This window comes from Kwoniella dendrophila, chromosome 3 (assembly GCF_036810415.1).
Source record: "Kwoniella dendrophila CBS 6074 chromosome 3, complete sequence".
Lineage (NCBI taxonomy): Eukaryota > Fungi > Basidiomycota > Tremellomycetes > Tremellales > Cryptococcaceae > Kwoniella > Kwoniella dendrophila.
This window is the reverse complement of record NC_089478.1, coordinates 1,776,529-1,789,318: the sequence shown is the minus strand read 5'-3', so window position 1 is coordinate 1,789,318 and position 12,790 is coordinate 1,776,529. Positions and strand designations below refer to the sequence as shown.

At 37.8% G+C, this 12,790-nt stretch overlaps 5 protein-coding genes across 5 annotated transcripts; 4 read left to right on the top strand and 1 right to left on the bottom strand.

The window, feature by feature from the left end:
* Window positions 1-641: 641 nt before the first annotated feature.
* On the top strand, window positions 642-2,326 carry L201_002949 (uncharacterized protein; the record flags this gene model as incomplete). Its single annotated transcript, XM_066218712.1, has 5 exons — window positions 642-647; window positions 717-1,793; window positions 1,906-1,967; window positions 2,057-2,107; window positions 2,218-2,326. 5 exons carry the CDS (start codon window positions 642-644, stop codon window positions 2,324-2,326), a joined length of 1,305 nt encoding a protein of 434 aa, XP_066074809.1.
* Window positions 2,327-2,980: 654 nt separating this feature from the next.
* On the top strand, window positions 2,981-3,555 carry L201_002948 (uncharacterized protein; the record flags this gene model as incomplete). The annotated part of the gene is made up of 3 exons (XM_066218711.1): window positions 2,981-3,120; window positions 3,202-3,282; window positions 3,348-3,555. 3 exons carry the CDS (start codon window positions 2,981-2,983, stop codon window positions 3,553-3,555), a joined length of 429 nt encoding a protein of 142 aa, XP_066074808.1.
* Window positions 3,556-4,036: 481 nt separating this feature from the next.
* On the top strand, window positions 4,037-5,949 carry L201_002947 (uncharacterized protein; the record flags this gene model as incomplete). The annotated part of the gene is made up of 2 exons (XM_066218710.1): window positions 4,037-4,056; window positions 4,155-5,949. The coding sequence occupies 2 exons, from the start codon at window positions 4,037-4,039 to the stop codon at window positions 5,947-5,949; spliced, it is 1,815 nt and encodes a 604-aa protein (XP_066074807.1).
* A 226-nt stretch (window positions 5,950-6,175) lies between these two features.
* Window positions 6,176-9,487, bottom strand: L201_002946 (uncharacterized protein; the record flags this gene model as incomplete). Its single annotated transcript, XM_066218709.1, has 9 exons — window positions 6,176-6,320; window positions 6,396-6,696; window positions 6,796-6,964; window positions 7,045-7,394; window positions 7,448-7,560; window positions 7,615-8,278; window positions 8,351-8,641; window positions 8,707-8,785; window positions 8,849-9,487. 9 exons carry the CDS (start codon window positions 9,485-9,487, stop codon window positions 6,176-6,178), a joined length of 2,751 nt encoding a protein of 916 aa, XP_066074806.1.
* A 337-nt stretch (window positions 9,488-9,824) lies between these two features.
* Window positions 9,825-12,581, top strand: L201_002945 (uncharacterized protein; the record flags this gene model as incomplete). Its single annotated transcript, XM_066218708.1, has 4 exons — window positions 9,825-10,059; window positions 10,156-10,602; window positions 10,701-11,341; window positions 11,463-12,581. The coding sequence occupies 4 exons, from the start codon at window positions 9,825-9,827 to the stop codon at window positions 12,579-12,581; spliced, it is 2,442 nt and encodes an 813-aa protein (XP_066074805.1).
* Between the last annotated feature and the right edge of the window lie 209 nt (window positions 12,582-12,790).

Genomic DNA, 12,790 nt, shown 5'->3' with positions numbered 1-12,790 from the left:
AGTTTCGATTCATATCAGTTCAGTCACTCTCTACCCGTATATGGGAATACCAATGGAAATGGGAAAGCCTGTTCCGTATGTCTTACAAAGGACAATTCCTTTACCGTTTTGGATTTGACTCTAAATATAGATTGGATGTTGCTTTTGTAGCACATCATATAATAAATCAATAGATTTTATAGGTGCCATTGCTTTACAATCGCACTTCTACGTACAACACAAATATAGATAAATAGATTGATAGATAGGTATATCAGAATAATAAGGTAGATCTCATATCAGCGATTTAGTACCCCTTTTAGACATTTATTTGACAGGAAAATCAAAGTTGAACATCAGATTATACAAAGAAACGGTAATAATACAGATAATCTGTTTATAACATCAAATCACACCAGATTAACGTGCTCAATACTGGCTGTTGAACTCGCATGACACTTTGCCTTCAAAATTGTACACCATTTGACCGAAACACAAGCAGCAGCTGAACTACACACATTCATCAAGCGTATATCGAGGAAAAGAAAGGACAATCGATCGTCTCCTAGTCGAATACCAGTTGGTGTATAATCAATATTATCACTACAAAGGTGGTAGTGACCTAATCATTATTGATTAAACAAAAGAAAACTCGTTTCAGGATGATAGTAAGTCCTTTCACAAATAATTCAACGAATGACCAATTTCAGTTACTGACACCTATTGAATCGTATTAGTCAGAAACACCATTATCATCTAGATCATCTAGGTCATCATCATCAGCTTCAACTTCTTCCTCTTCTTCACCTATTTCTTCTTCTTCAATAACGAATACACCAACTATGATACCAACGAATACATCATATAAACCATTATATATATCTACGACATCATCCTCAAACTCATCTTCACCTATATTCTTTGAGAAAGATAAATTACCTTCCCCTGTAACTATGTCACCACGTTCACCAGGCCCATTTTCATTCACATCTTCAACGAAAAATAAACCTACAAAACGTAAATTCAAAATAGTATTATTACAGATATTGAGTTTATGTATATTAGTATATTGGATGAATGATGTTAGATTGCGGTTAACTCATATGATATCAACAAAAGACTCGGTTTTAGGAGATCTGATGGAACAATCATCTTCGGTAATGGGATTGCAGGATAATCTGGATACGGAAAACCAGATAGCCCAGCTAAAAAATGGGATACCACAAAAGAAAGAAGCATACGTAACTTTCTTATCTTCCATATCTGACATAAATTATCTATTATCGACTAGATTGTTGATATATCAAGTATTACATGATCCTACTACATCAGATTCAACACGTCAAAGAGATTTCGTAGTTATAACTACACCTGAAATTGATTCTGAAACAGACGATCTATTGAAAAGGGAAGGAGCAAAGGTCGAAAAAGTTGATTTATTAAAAGGATTCGAATTATCGAACGATATTCAAAATGATAAAAACCATCATTGGAAAGATCAATATACCAAATTAAACATATTCAATTTGGTTAAATATGATAAGATCTTATATCTAGATAATGATATTTTACTCCTAAACTCTCTCGAAAACATTTGGCAATCGAAAGAAGTTATTCAACAAGGAGGTTTCCAGATAGGTGGTATAGGTGAAAATAACAAGAAGTTCATAACAAATACCGATTTGAGGTTAGAACCCTCGAAAAACGAAATTAGAGACTATCTAAATGCTGGTTTCATGTTAATCAAACCAAGTACAAGTCTATTTCAAAGTTTATTGAAGGTAAAAGGGTATGATAATTTCTACATGGAACAAGTGAGTCCCATTTTGTCCTCGAAGTATATTATAAACATCGTTCATGGCTCGCTATCTCGACAAAATATAATCAACCTATCCAATGCTGATTTTATAACCCACATTACTTCAGGCTTTGATTAATCATTACTTCGATTGGAATGGTAAACAACCATGGACTCCTTTGAATCCCAAGTAAGCTGGATCTCCCTTCCATGCCGACTCACCTAAAAATCATATGCGTTTCTCAGTATGTATGATCGCAGGCTAATATTTTAAAGTAGATTCGTATCGCATTATCCCAAAGCATCAGATGTTGAAGAGGGATATCATGCGTAAGTCTTTTTTGGCATATATACCTTACTCATTTTACATATCCCCTATTATCCGCCTCCAATTTGCTTTTTCAAATGGTGCTAACGTTAATCTGGGCTCTCATGTATAGACTTCATGCTAAGATGTGGAAAGATCCTGTCGACGAAACAGTCAAACAGCTATGGAGAGAGGCTGTCACGAGAATGGACGATTACTGGACATCGCGAAGACAGGAGTAGAACAATCTTTATAAGTTATCTTGTGCATGCATGCTCTTGGTTGTTGGGTTCATGCTGTTGTCATAACTGACAGCAGTCTGCCTGCTGCACTCCTTTTTAAAACCTGCAATGAGCAGACATAGTCGTCATCAGGTCATGCGAAACGTATAGTGTGAAGTAACAGTATTCTTTGCTCAAAAGAAGAACTTTCTAAACCTCTCCTTTCAATACACTGGACTATTTGAGATTTGTGTATTTCCAAACCCAACGCATACTGGAGGAAATACAAAAAAACCCCGAGTTTCGCTTTTAGCACAAAAGAGTTCTTACACCGCTGGAAAACTGGATCAATGGAGCAACATGCCAACCAGGAGCCGCTCTCCAATAAGCCAATATAAGTCCGACTACGTAAGAAATTCCAAAACCTTTCCCAGAATCATAGCACGAAATAATCGGTTTCTCCTCGCAATTTCTCAATTGATCGACATTGAAATATATAAATGGTACAGAATATCTGATGATATAAAGTTATTCTTCTCTCATTATCTCATTGTTCATTTCCAGTACAGTAAGTTTTCATGAGCTTTCAATTGGCAGCCGATCCATAAAGCTATCACAGAACCCTATAATACGTTATATGCTGATCATTGGATACTAGATACTAGTTTATACAAGATGAATGCCGAGAATTCATCATCATTTCCAAGCACAGGTCCAGGAAAAGGTTGGAGCAGGCAATTAGACAAATGTATGTCGTGTCGTACGAATAATTGGGTTTGCAAAAGGAGAAAATACGATGATCCAAGTACAATGAGGTAAGTTAGCTTATCAAAGCTGCAATCGTTTGTTGAAATAGTCTCTGACAGGACATTTGCCTTGTTTGCATTCTACTCTAGTGACTGTTTTAGATGTCAAGCGCATACGAAAGCTTGCACGATTGAATCTAAATATATGAAGGAGTTAGAGCAGAACTTCAAGTGAGTATTGCATCTTTATGTGTTGACATACCGCACTGATACTATGAGTCTACAATCGACTTAAGACAATCACAAATCACTCAAACCCAATCTATAGGCTCTCAGTCAGTCGTGGAGCAAATGATGGCTAGATATGAGACACTCCCTGATGAAGTTAGAACCAAGTTTGCCATACATTCTGATTTTATGATTGGTGCAATGTCCAGTAGTAGCTCCAATCCTGGTTATAAAGACGACATATATACCCGTTCGCTTGAAGAACTCAAGGAGTGAAGGTTAGTTGATAATGTATCACATTTGAGGGCCGCCTAGGGAGCTCATCGTGTTGAGAGGATGGTCAGAGAAGCAAGACATGATACTCATTGCAAGGTAATTGGAGAAGTGAAGGGGACCCCAAAAGCTGCGATTATGACCTTGTATACTTAAGACAAAGTACAGTGTATCATGTTGCCGTTTGGGTACTTTCATGCAATTTGGCCTTAGCTGTAAAATAGATACACTATAACACGTTTAGGAACTTTTATACGTGATACTAATTACATATTGTGGGTGGACTACCTCCACCACGCGTGAAACAGTCAGGTACTGGTACCACTGCGTAATGTTTTCATTCACTATCTGTTAACAAGTCTTTCTGTGTATGTGCATCGACTCTACTAACATTCAATCAATACACGACAACATTCTAACACTTGAGTAATATCAGTATCTGAGAAGTTCAAAAGAGGGAAGTCTTGCCAGAACAAGAAGCAGAATGAGCATAACAACCTCAAGGTAAGTACTTCATGAATCAGTAATCTTGTTCACTAAGGTGTATATGAACTGATAAACCCATATTACTCTGTCTCGCCCTGTTGCTTTCTTTATAACAGCCTGCGAGGTCACCTCTCCAAATCATTGGCGGAGCTTGCCAACCCGCACGATTTGGGAATGACAGTCATAGCATCTGAACCGAAGAAAACTTCTTCCATTTTCCCACATACTCCAATTCCACCAAAATGTTTTCAGCAGGAATTCTTAGTTGTCTTGTCTTCCAATCTTCCTTCTTCAACCTTACCGCCCTCCGCAGTACCTAGTCTTTCTATTTCTACAGAAGATGAGAAGGGAAAAAAGAAGGTTTTAGTAACAGCTATATCAGCGTATCTATACACTTTTCCTCTACCTGGTCATGAAAGAAAGTCAAATTCAATATTATACATATCAAAAATTGATTCATCAGGATATTCACCTACACCACTACCTTTGACAAGAATGTTGATCGTCTCATTTTTAGAATATTTTTTGTTGAATTTACAAAACATTCGAATTCAATTATTCGCAAGATCACAAAATCAATATTTATTTGCAAATTCATCAAAAAATCAAAATAAAAAAGTTTTGACTGGTAGTGGGTTATGTAAATGGTGGAAAAGTGTTTATGAACAAACTGTTATCGCTTATATAAAGTCTAAGAGTCAACTCAAAGAACAAGAAGTCGGAATAGAGAAAGGAGATGACTATGGAGAAGCTATCCAGTTGAAATACTTATTACCTGGTTATGCAGAATTAGAATCACAAATTCAACTAGGTCAATCCAAAAATCAATTACCACATAGTATCAGATGGGAATATAAACCACCTTTTGATACTCCCATAATTCCTCCATTTACTCCATCATCATCTTCCCTTAATCCAGCCTCAGGTTTAGCTTCATCTTCGTATAAATTACTTCCTGAATCTCTAGCAACATTGATACCTTCATTACCTGATGATCCAAAAACTCGTTTTCTTGAAGAACTAGTTACTGATGGATATCAAAAAAATCCACATTCTACTCATAGAACAGATAATAGCGGTAAAGAGTCTGATACAACAAGTACAAGGACAAACCCAAATGAACCGTCAATAGTAAAGAAAACTAAAAAAGAGAAAGAATTGGAAGAAGAATTGAATGATAGAAAACAATCACATTTAGCTTTATCAATAAATAAAGTAAATAAAATTGAATTTTGGGAAAGAATTGGTTTTAGACAAGAATGCGGTGGTGATGTAACTGGTTTCTTTACTTTGGAAAAGACTCAGAATATGCCTGTAAAACCAAAGGCCAAGGTCGCTCAACTAAAAGATCAGAGTCCAGCTATAGCACCTGAAGCTGGATTAGAATCTGCTGTACAGAATAAGACAACCTCAACTACAGCTTCGGATGTAGTAGATACGATAACATCACTGGATCCGGAAAGTGCATCAATCCCTATTCTAGCTCAAGATATTGATAAAGAAAAAGAAGTGAAAGAAGTTGATATACCCAAAACATCAGAATCACCAGAAATTTCCAAAAGTCAAATATCCAAATCCCACAAATCAGCCACAACTCTCAAGGATCCAAGTATGATAAGAACAGAAATCATAAATAGATTATTAGTAGCATTAACAAATATTGATTTTGAAAATTTAGATTTATCAATTGAAGGTACAGAAATTTGGTTAAAACAAACTAAATCTATCATGATTGGTGAAATTGGTTTAAAGAATTATGAGCAAAATTGTTTATCTATTATACCAAAAAAAGATAATTTACCTCAAGTTGACTTTAATGAAAAAGGAGTAAAAGGAGTAGAAGTAAGGAAAGAAAGACAAGAAGAAGTTGTTACAATGCTCCAACCTAGAAAGAAGAAAAAGCTTACATAGAATATCAATCCTCTCATGATAGAAAGTTGAACAATCGAACGTCATGGCAGCAGCTTATGTACCTTATCGTTAAGAAAGAATCATTTGGTGATTTGTACAGAATAGACATATATTCGATAGTCATTTATACATCATAGCAATGGAAATATGAGTAACATGCCATAAAGGTCATATGAGCCGAGGTAGCAGTCAACAGGTCTAATGGGGCGCCGATTCCTGTCTATCACTACTGCCCATTCGCCTGTTGGCTCCCTTTTGACACGTTGCTTGGAGGAACGAAAGATCCAGCTACCATACAAAGATTTCTTGGTGTATAATGTGTTTTCAATATAGGTGTACGTTTTGTTGGCCAAGTCGCTAATAAATCGGCACTATAACAACGGTACCTTTGTGAGTAGGAAAGAATACCAAAGATTGTAACTTCGGTAGTAGAATGGAAAACTTACGTGTGGGGCTCATCTTCCCAATTACCTCTACCGGGCCCCATAGGTAAAGAACCTTGCAGATCATCCGTTCCAGCACTGGTTGTGATTGTTGTTGAATCATTCTGTCTATTGTTGACTAAAGGTTTCTCACCACCAGGTGATTTGACGTCCCAACATCTTACAGTTGAATCTAATCCACCTGAAACTATAACAGACGAATCTGCCGAAAAACTTAATGATTGAACTGATGATCTATGTCCATACATCTTTTTGATTGGTCTTGATGATCCTAAATCCCACAACCATATCGAAGAATCCAGCCCTATTGTAACGAAAAAGAATCGAAAATTTATCAGCTTTAAATAAATAGATGATTTCACAACTGCGTATTAGGTTATAAATATATAGACCATCAACTTACCTGCACTAGCTAACAATTTACCATCTGGACTTATGGCCATTGTAGTTACTGAATCTGTATGACCCATGAACAATCGAACACATGCACCTCTCTGTACATCCCATAATCTGCACGAAGCGTCATTTGAGCCTGTCGCCAAGTACAGCGAGTTCGGATGGAATTTAACACACTAACAACATATCTCAATCAGCTTGGTATACTTCTTTGTGATGTAGTTCGTGCTCGATTCTAGCGAAAGTGCGAACTCACGTTGACATCAGATAAATGACCAGTATACATCCTCAACGGTGTGACTCGATCAGAGCTCCACAGCCTAGCCGTACGATCTCTTGAAGCAGTTGCAAAATATACACCCATTGGACCCCACTCAACATCCCATACTGGATCTTTACCATGTCCTCTATATACTACTAAATTCGAATATGTATCTAAAGACCACAATCGTACTGTACCATCCTGTGATGATGAAAGCATTGTTGAAGGTGCAGAAGCTGATCCATATAGCGGATCAAACGATAAAGAGTAAACGGGACCAGAATGTCCTATCAATTTTCGGAAAGGTTGTCCTTCATCTTCCAGCAAAGAGCCGTCTGTAGGATCTGTAACAAAGGCTTCAGCGTTTGTAATGGTGAAATGGAGTAATGAGACTCACCTATTGATTTCTTCTTTAGCTTTTCTCCTTTGAGACTCCACAACCGTATACAACTTTCGGACGAACCAACAGCCATCAAGGAAGAATCTTTCGAAAACTCGACCGAAGACGCACTGAATATTAGGTCAGCTAAGCACTTGAACGTCGAACGGAACATGCCAGCTCACCTCTCACCCTGATCAAATAGTGTAAAAGCTACTACACTAGGTAAAACAGTACTTGAGCTACTTCCAGCTTTGACTTCACCATTTTGCTGGGGCCCTAAACGAATCATTTTCCTTTTATCCCTGATAGCTTCAACTTCCCTCTTCAGATCTGGTATCCTAAAGACAGCAGGTATAGGTGGTAGAGTCTCATTTTCTTCAGGACTAACTAAACTTGGATCCTTTTTCTTTTCCAATTCAGGTTCTAGTTTGACTTGTTCTACAGTAACATTGTTACTATCGCCGTTCGGTATAGGTGTACCTGATCTTTCTTCGTTATTGTCAATCTGTATTGGCTGTTCCCCATTTACCCCATCTGCGGATGAACCCATCTCTATATCGCCATTTGCATCTACTCCATTCACATTAGGATGACCGTTAGGTAATGTCGAAGTTGAGGCTTTTGAAGGAGACGCAATCCCATTAGGCTGCTGTTGAGCTGGCTCTTCGTCTTGCAACGTTCGCGCAACTTGTTCTTTTAGCTTTTCAGTCATAGGTGGTGCACCAAGTCTGAGATTTGTAGCAGTATTGAATGCTTCTATAGGCATTGCTGAAGGCAGTGCAGAAGCAATGAGACCACTTCTTGACGCTATAGTTATCTTATCCAGTGGAACAGAACTGCTAGTGACTATAATATATATAGCATATTCAGCGAAACGCTCTATCCACTTACTTGAGAAGGAAAAACTGAAAAACATACCTTGTATACTAATGTTTGAAAAGACAATACCTTTAATAGCTTCTTTAGCTCTTCCAGCAGCAGTATGTAAACCAGATTCCCAATCTTCATCTAATCCAGCTCCACTCAACCACTGTATAACCAAATCATTTGCATTTCGAGATAAAGGTATCACATATTTATCCGTTATCATTCGTTGGGCAAATGGATTCGCCTGGACATGTTCTTTGGTCGAGATGGAGGATAAAGCAGATATATCCTGAGGATGGAATGGTCGATGATGCGTTGATTGTTGTTCAAAAAAGTCTCGGGCTGCATTGTCGTTATTATAAGCTAGAACTCTACCGTAACGCCTGGGGTTGAAGAAAACAGCTTACCTGTCTTCAAGAAACCAAAGTGTATAAGTTCGAGGAATGTATGAACGAAAAGAGGGAAGGAAAGGTTATCTAATTCAGGCTAGAAACACAATATGTCAGCTACAATTTAGATCATTTGACATGTTTTAACAAGGTAGCGCACCTTCCATAAATCCAAACCACCATCCACCCATCTCTTATAACTTTTATAACCTTGTACTCTATCTGAGGGATCTAACAAAGAGTCTTGACTTGAAGCATCTTTTAACTCCTTATTTGTGTCGTCACCTGCATTTCCATCTTGATCCTGATTAGCATTAGTTGAAGCTTGTACTTTAGCTTGTAATTGTTCTATAATATATTTCGCTTGAGCTTCGAATTCAGGTGTTATACTATTTGATAAAGTCGATGCTGAGATTGCTTGAGCTTGTGGTATATTTCTTTTAACATTTGATTCTAATGGTACTGGTCCGGGGGCTCTAAATATAGCTTCTTTACCTTCACCACCACCGCCTGAATTCCTCCTATTATTATTCCCATCTTCACCTATAGTTCCGTCCTCTCCATTTACACCTCCAGTACCAGCAGTATTTGTTTTATCGGCTCCTGATCCATTTGCTGCTCCATCAACAGCTTGATCCGATATACCTTGTTGAAATAGTGCTAAAGCTTTATCAAATCCATGTGATTGTAAATATTCTAAAACAAACTGTCGAAGTAAATTAGTATCAGGTCTAGTACCAGTACCGGCACTATTTCCATGATTACTGGGTCCCGCGATCGGAGCTGAAGGCTCTGTCATGTTGGATGTTTGGTTTCCAGCCGGTCGGAGTGAATTTGAGAGGTGGATGCAACGATTTGAGCTAAATAATCGAACGTTAAAAGCGAGAAAGGGGAAGAAATAGTCGAGCTGAAGTCGAATTCCGGAAAGAAGGTAAGATCAGATGAAAGCATAAATTGCCACGTGGCTTGACAGTACGCGACTGCTCTCAATAAAAGTAACTTAATGTTCACCCACATAATAACACAGTCATCTTTCTTTCCTCTTCGTTATAGTATCTTCTTCTTCTTCTTCTTCTTCTCCTCAACATGTCCTAAAAGTAGCTTGAATACCTATCGCTTAACACCTGATAATCAAGATGAGCGAAGACGGATGGAATGATGGGTTTCGTTCACCTTCTCCCGATCTGGAGATGGATGATGATGGACCGGTAGATTTTAACGCTTTGTCTACAGGTGGCAACCTGATGCAAGAATTGGATTTAAGTAATAGATATGAAACGGTAACCTATAAAGAAACTCCGTTCACTATTGCCGCTCAAAGAGGAGGAAGGACTGAAAAGAAGAATTCCCGAAAACCTGCTTTGCAAAATGGTTAGTCATAAGATATCACTAACCATTGTTTGACTTGTTCTTAGCTATTTATGAAAGTTAATGACTTACTCTGACTCGCTTTCCCTGACTTATTAGGATGGACAGAAGGCTTCTATGGACAACATGCGCCTTCTACGCGAGGTGAAAGTAGTAGCAAATACAATAACAAAAACCGCAATAAATCTACCGTATCATCAAAACCACAACCGGAATCTGGACTGTTTAAAACAATCAGAAATAACGATAAGGATAATGCTCCAGCTGGCGATGATGAGCCGCCAGTCATGAAAGTCAGAAGTAGTGGCTGGGTAACTGCATCTGATGAACCAATACCTAAAGATCCACCAAGAAAGAAATCTATATTAGATAAACAAGATGATTGGATGAGTGCTGACGAGAAGAGAAGATTAAGAAACCAAAAAGCTGCTGCTACCAGAGCAAGAAATAAGAAAAAGAAAGAAGAAAAGAAAAAGAGAGAAGAAGAAGAGAAAGAGAAAGATCAACAAAAACGAGAGGAAGGAGTTATTAAATTTGGTATAATATGTGAGTAAAATCCTTCGAAAGTTTCCCTTTCGATCATATACTATACCAGCCTCAAATTACTAAATTATGTGTCTTTTTATTGTATCCAAAACATACAGCTCCTCATGCCAAACCTGAAACCAATCATCCAATCCTAAAAGGTATTGAGAAGATGAAAGATCTGCCTATCAAATCCAAGAATACCAAGGGTAAAGGTAAGAAAGGAAAAATTGAAGAGGAGCAATCGGTAGAGCGTTTAGGTGTAGAAGCTTTACATAACTTGATTTGTGGTAATCCTGAAGAAACGTCGAAAGCTACTCAACAGAAGCTGGAAGAAATAGCCACCGAAAGACCTCTATCACCAAGGGCAATTAGCAAGAAAGAACGCAAAATGACATTAGAAGAAATCATTGATAATAACTCTAAAAATACATCAAGTGCGTTCAAAAATAACGGTAGAAATTTCTGGGATCGTTCAACACCAGGATCAAAGAAAACTATGAATCCAAATATCAATAAGGATCAAAGTCCCATAATCGATCTGACTCGCGATGGATCAATGCAAGCGCCTCCCACACCACCGAATGACAATGACGAGGTAATTTCTGTTGATCAACCTTCAACAATCACTCGACTTCCCTCTTCAGCTTTACATGTTATCGAAGAAGCCGGTGATTGGTCATCACGAGCGACTCCTTCCATCTCTCCGCCTCTTGAGCGATACAACAAGGATATGGTAGACTTAATCGCACCTAAGCCTGTAAGATATTCTTGTAGTCCACAGCAGATACAAGATCTGGAAAAATCTGCCGAGGAAGAAGGCGAGTTTCATCGCAATGAGATGTGGTGTAATGCTGACAAGCGATACAGATATCATACAGGTTACAGCTAAACACAACAACAAGGCAGGGAGACTTCCCAATCAGTTGGAAACCCCCAAAAGTTCAACAATATATCAAAGAACTTCGGACCCATCGCCAACTCCCGCAATATCATCAAGTAAATCTAATGAAGCCATGTTTAGCAGAAACAAGCAAACCTTTGGACTTTCTGCGGATGAAGGGGATGATCAAAACCATCATGCGAGAGGAGGAGGAGAAGAAGAAGAGGAGGAGGAAGAATGGTCGACTTTACCCAAAAAAGGATATCAAAAAAATCAAAACCGGAATCGCAAGCGACCTAACGTGTTCAACTCTGATCATAGATATGGTAGAAATAAGTTCAGAAAACATATTAACCTTTTCCCAAAGAAAACTATACTTATACCAGAGGAAAAAGATAGACACAAAATTACTGACCACCTCACGTCGACCGCTAATCCGTCACCTTTTGCTAATGCGTTTCTCAAACTTAATGGTCAAAGGAAAAACGAAGATTTTCTCACCAAGATTGATAAAGATATTGATCATACTGGTAATTCAGGGGATAATTTAAAGGGAAAAGGATATAAGATAACTTTATTTACACCTAAACCACCTTCAGAAGATAAAGTGGACCCAAAATCAATATTAACACTTAAAACTATCAAAGGTGATAAGTATGGTAGCTCCATCAGCTCAAACACGTTAACTCAAAGTCAATCTGAATACCACGGCTTTCATGATGGTGTGAATTACCAAGGTCAACATCAAGTTCAAAATAATCGACATCCACAATATCCAGATTCTATTCAAGGAAACAATAATGGTTTTATGAATCCTCAATCAAATCTAGGTCCTTCACATTCAAGAGTGATACGCAATATCTCTTCCAACCATACTCATGGGATATCAAATAGAAATCAATCATTCCATACTAACGGATTCACTAACCACCATAACTTTTCTAACAATAATCCTCAATCTGTTTCTAATCCATACAGTCATTTACAAAATCAACAACAACCTCAATTTGATTTTATGCCCATGTCTTCAAACGATACATTTTTACCAAGATGGGAAGAGGAGAAAGAAGATTGGACAAAAGCATGGTCAAGAGCAGCACATCATAAAGTGAACTGATAACATATTCTTTCTGATTATGATCACGGAGAACCTCATCCCGTTGTATTCGTACGCGTAATATACTGTATGTCTACATTGTACGCCCAATGATTTTGTATATATCATTCAATTCACGCATCTTTCGCTTTTCTCCTCATGTGAACAATGCAGTCATGTTTGTATGTATGTTTATGAAAATCTCACAAGAGCATGTATATATCACCTAA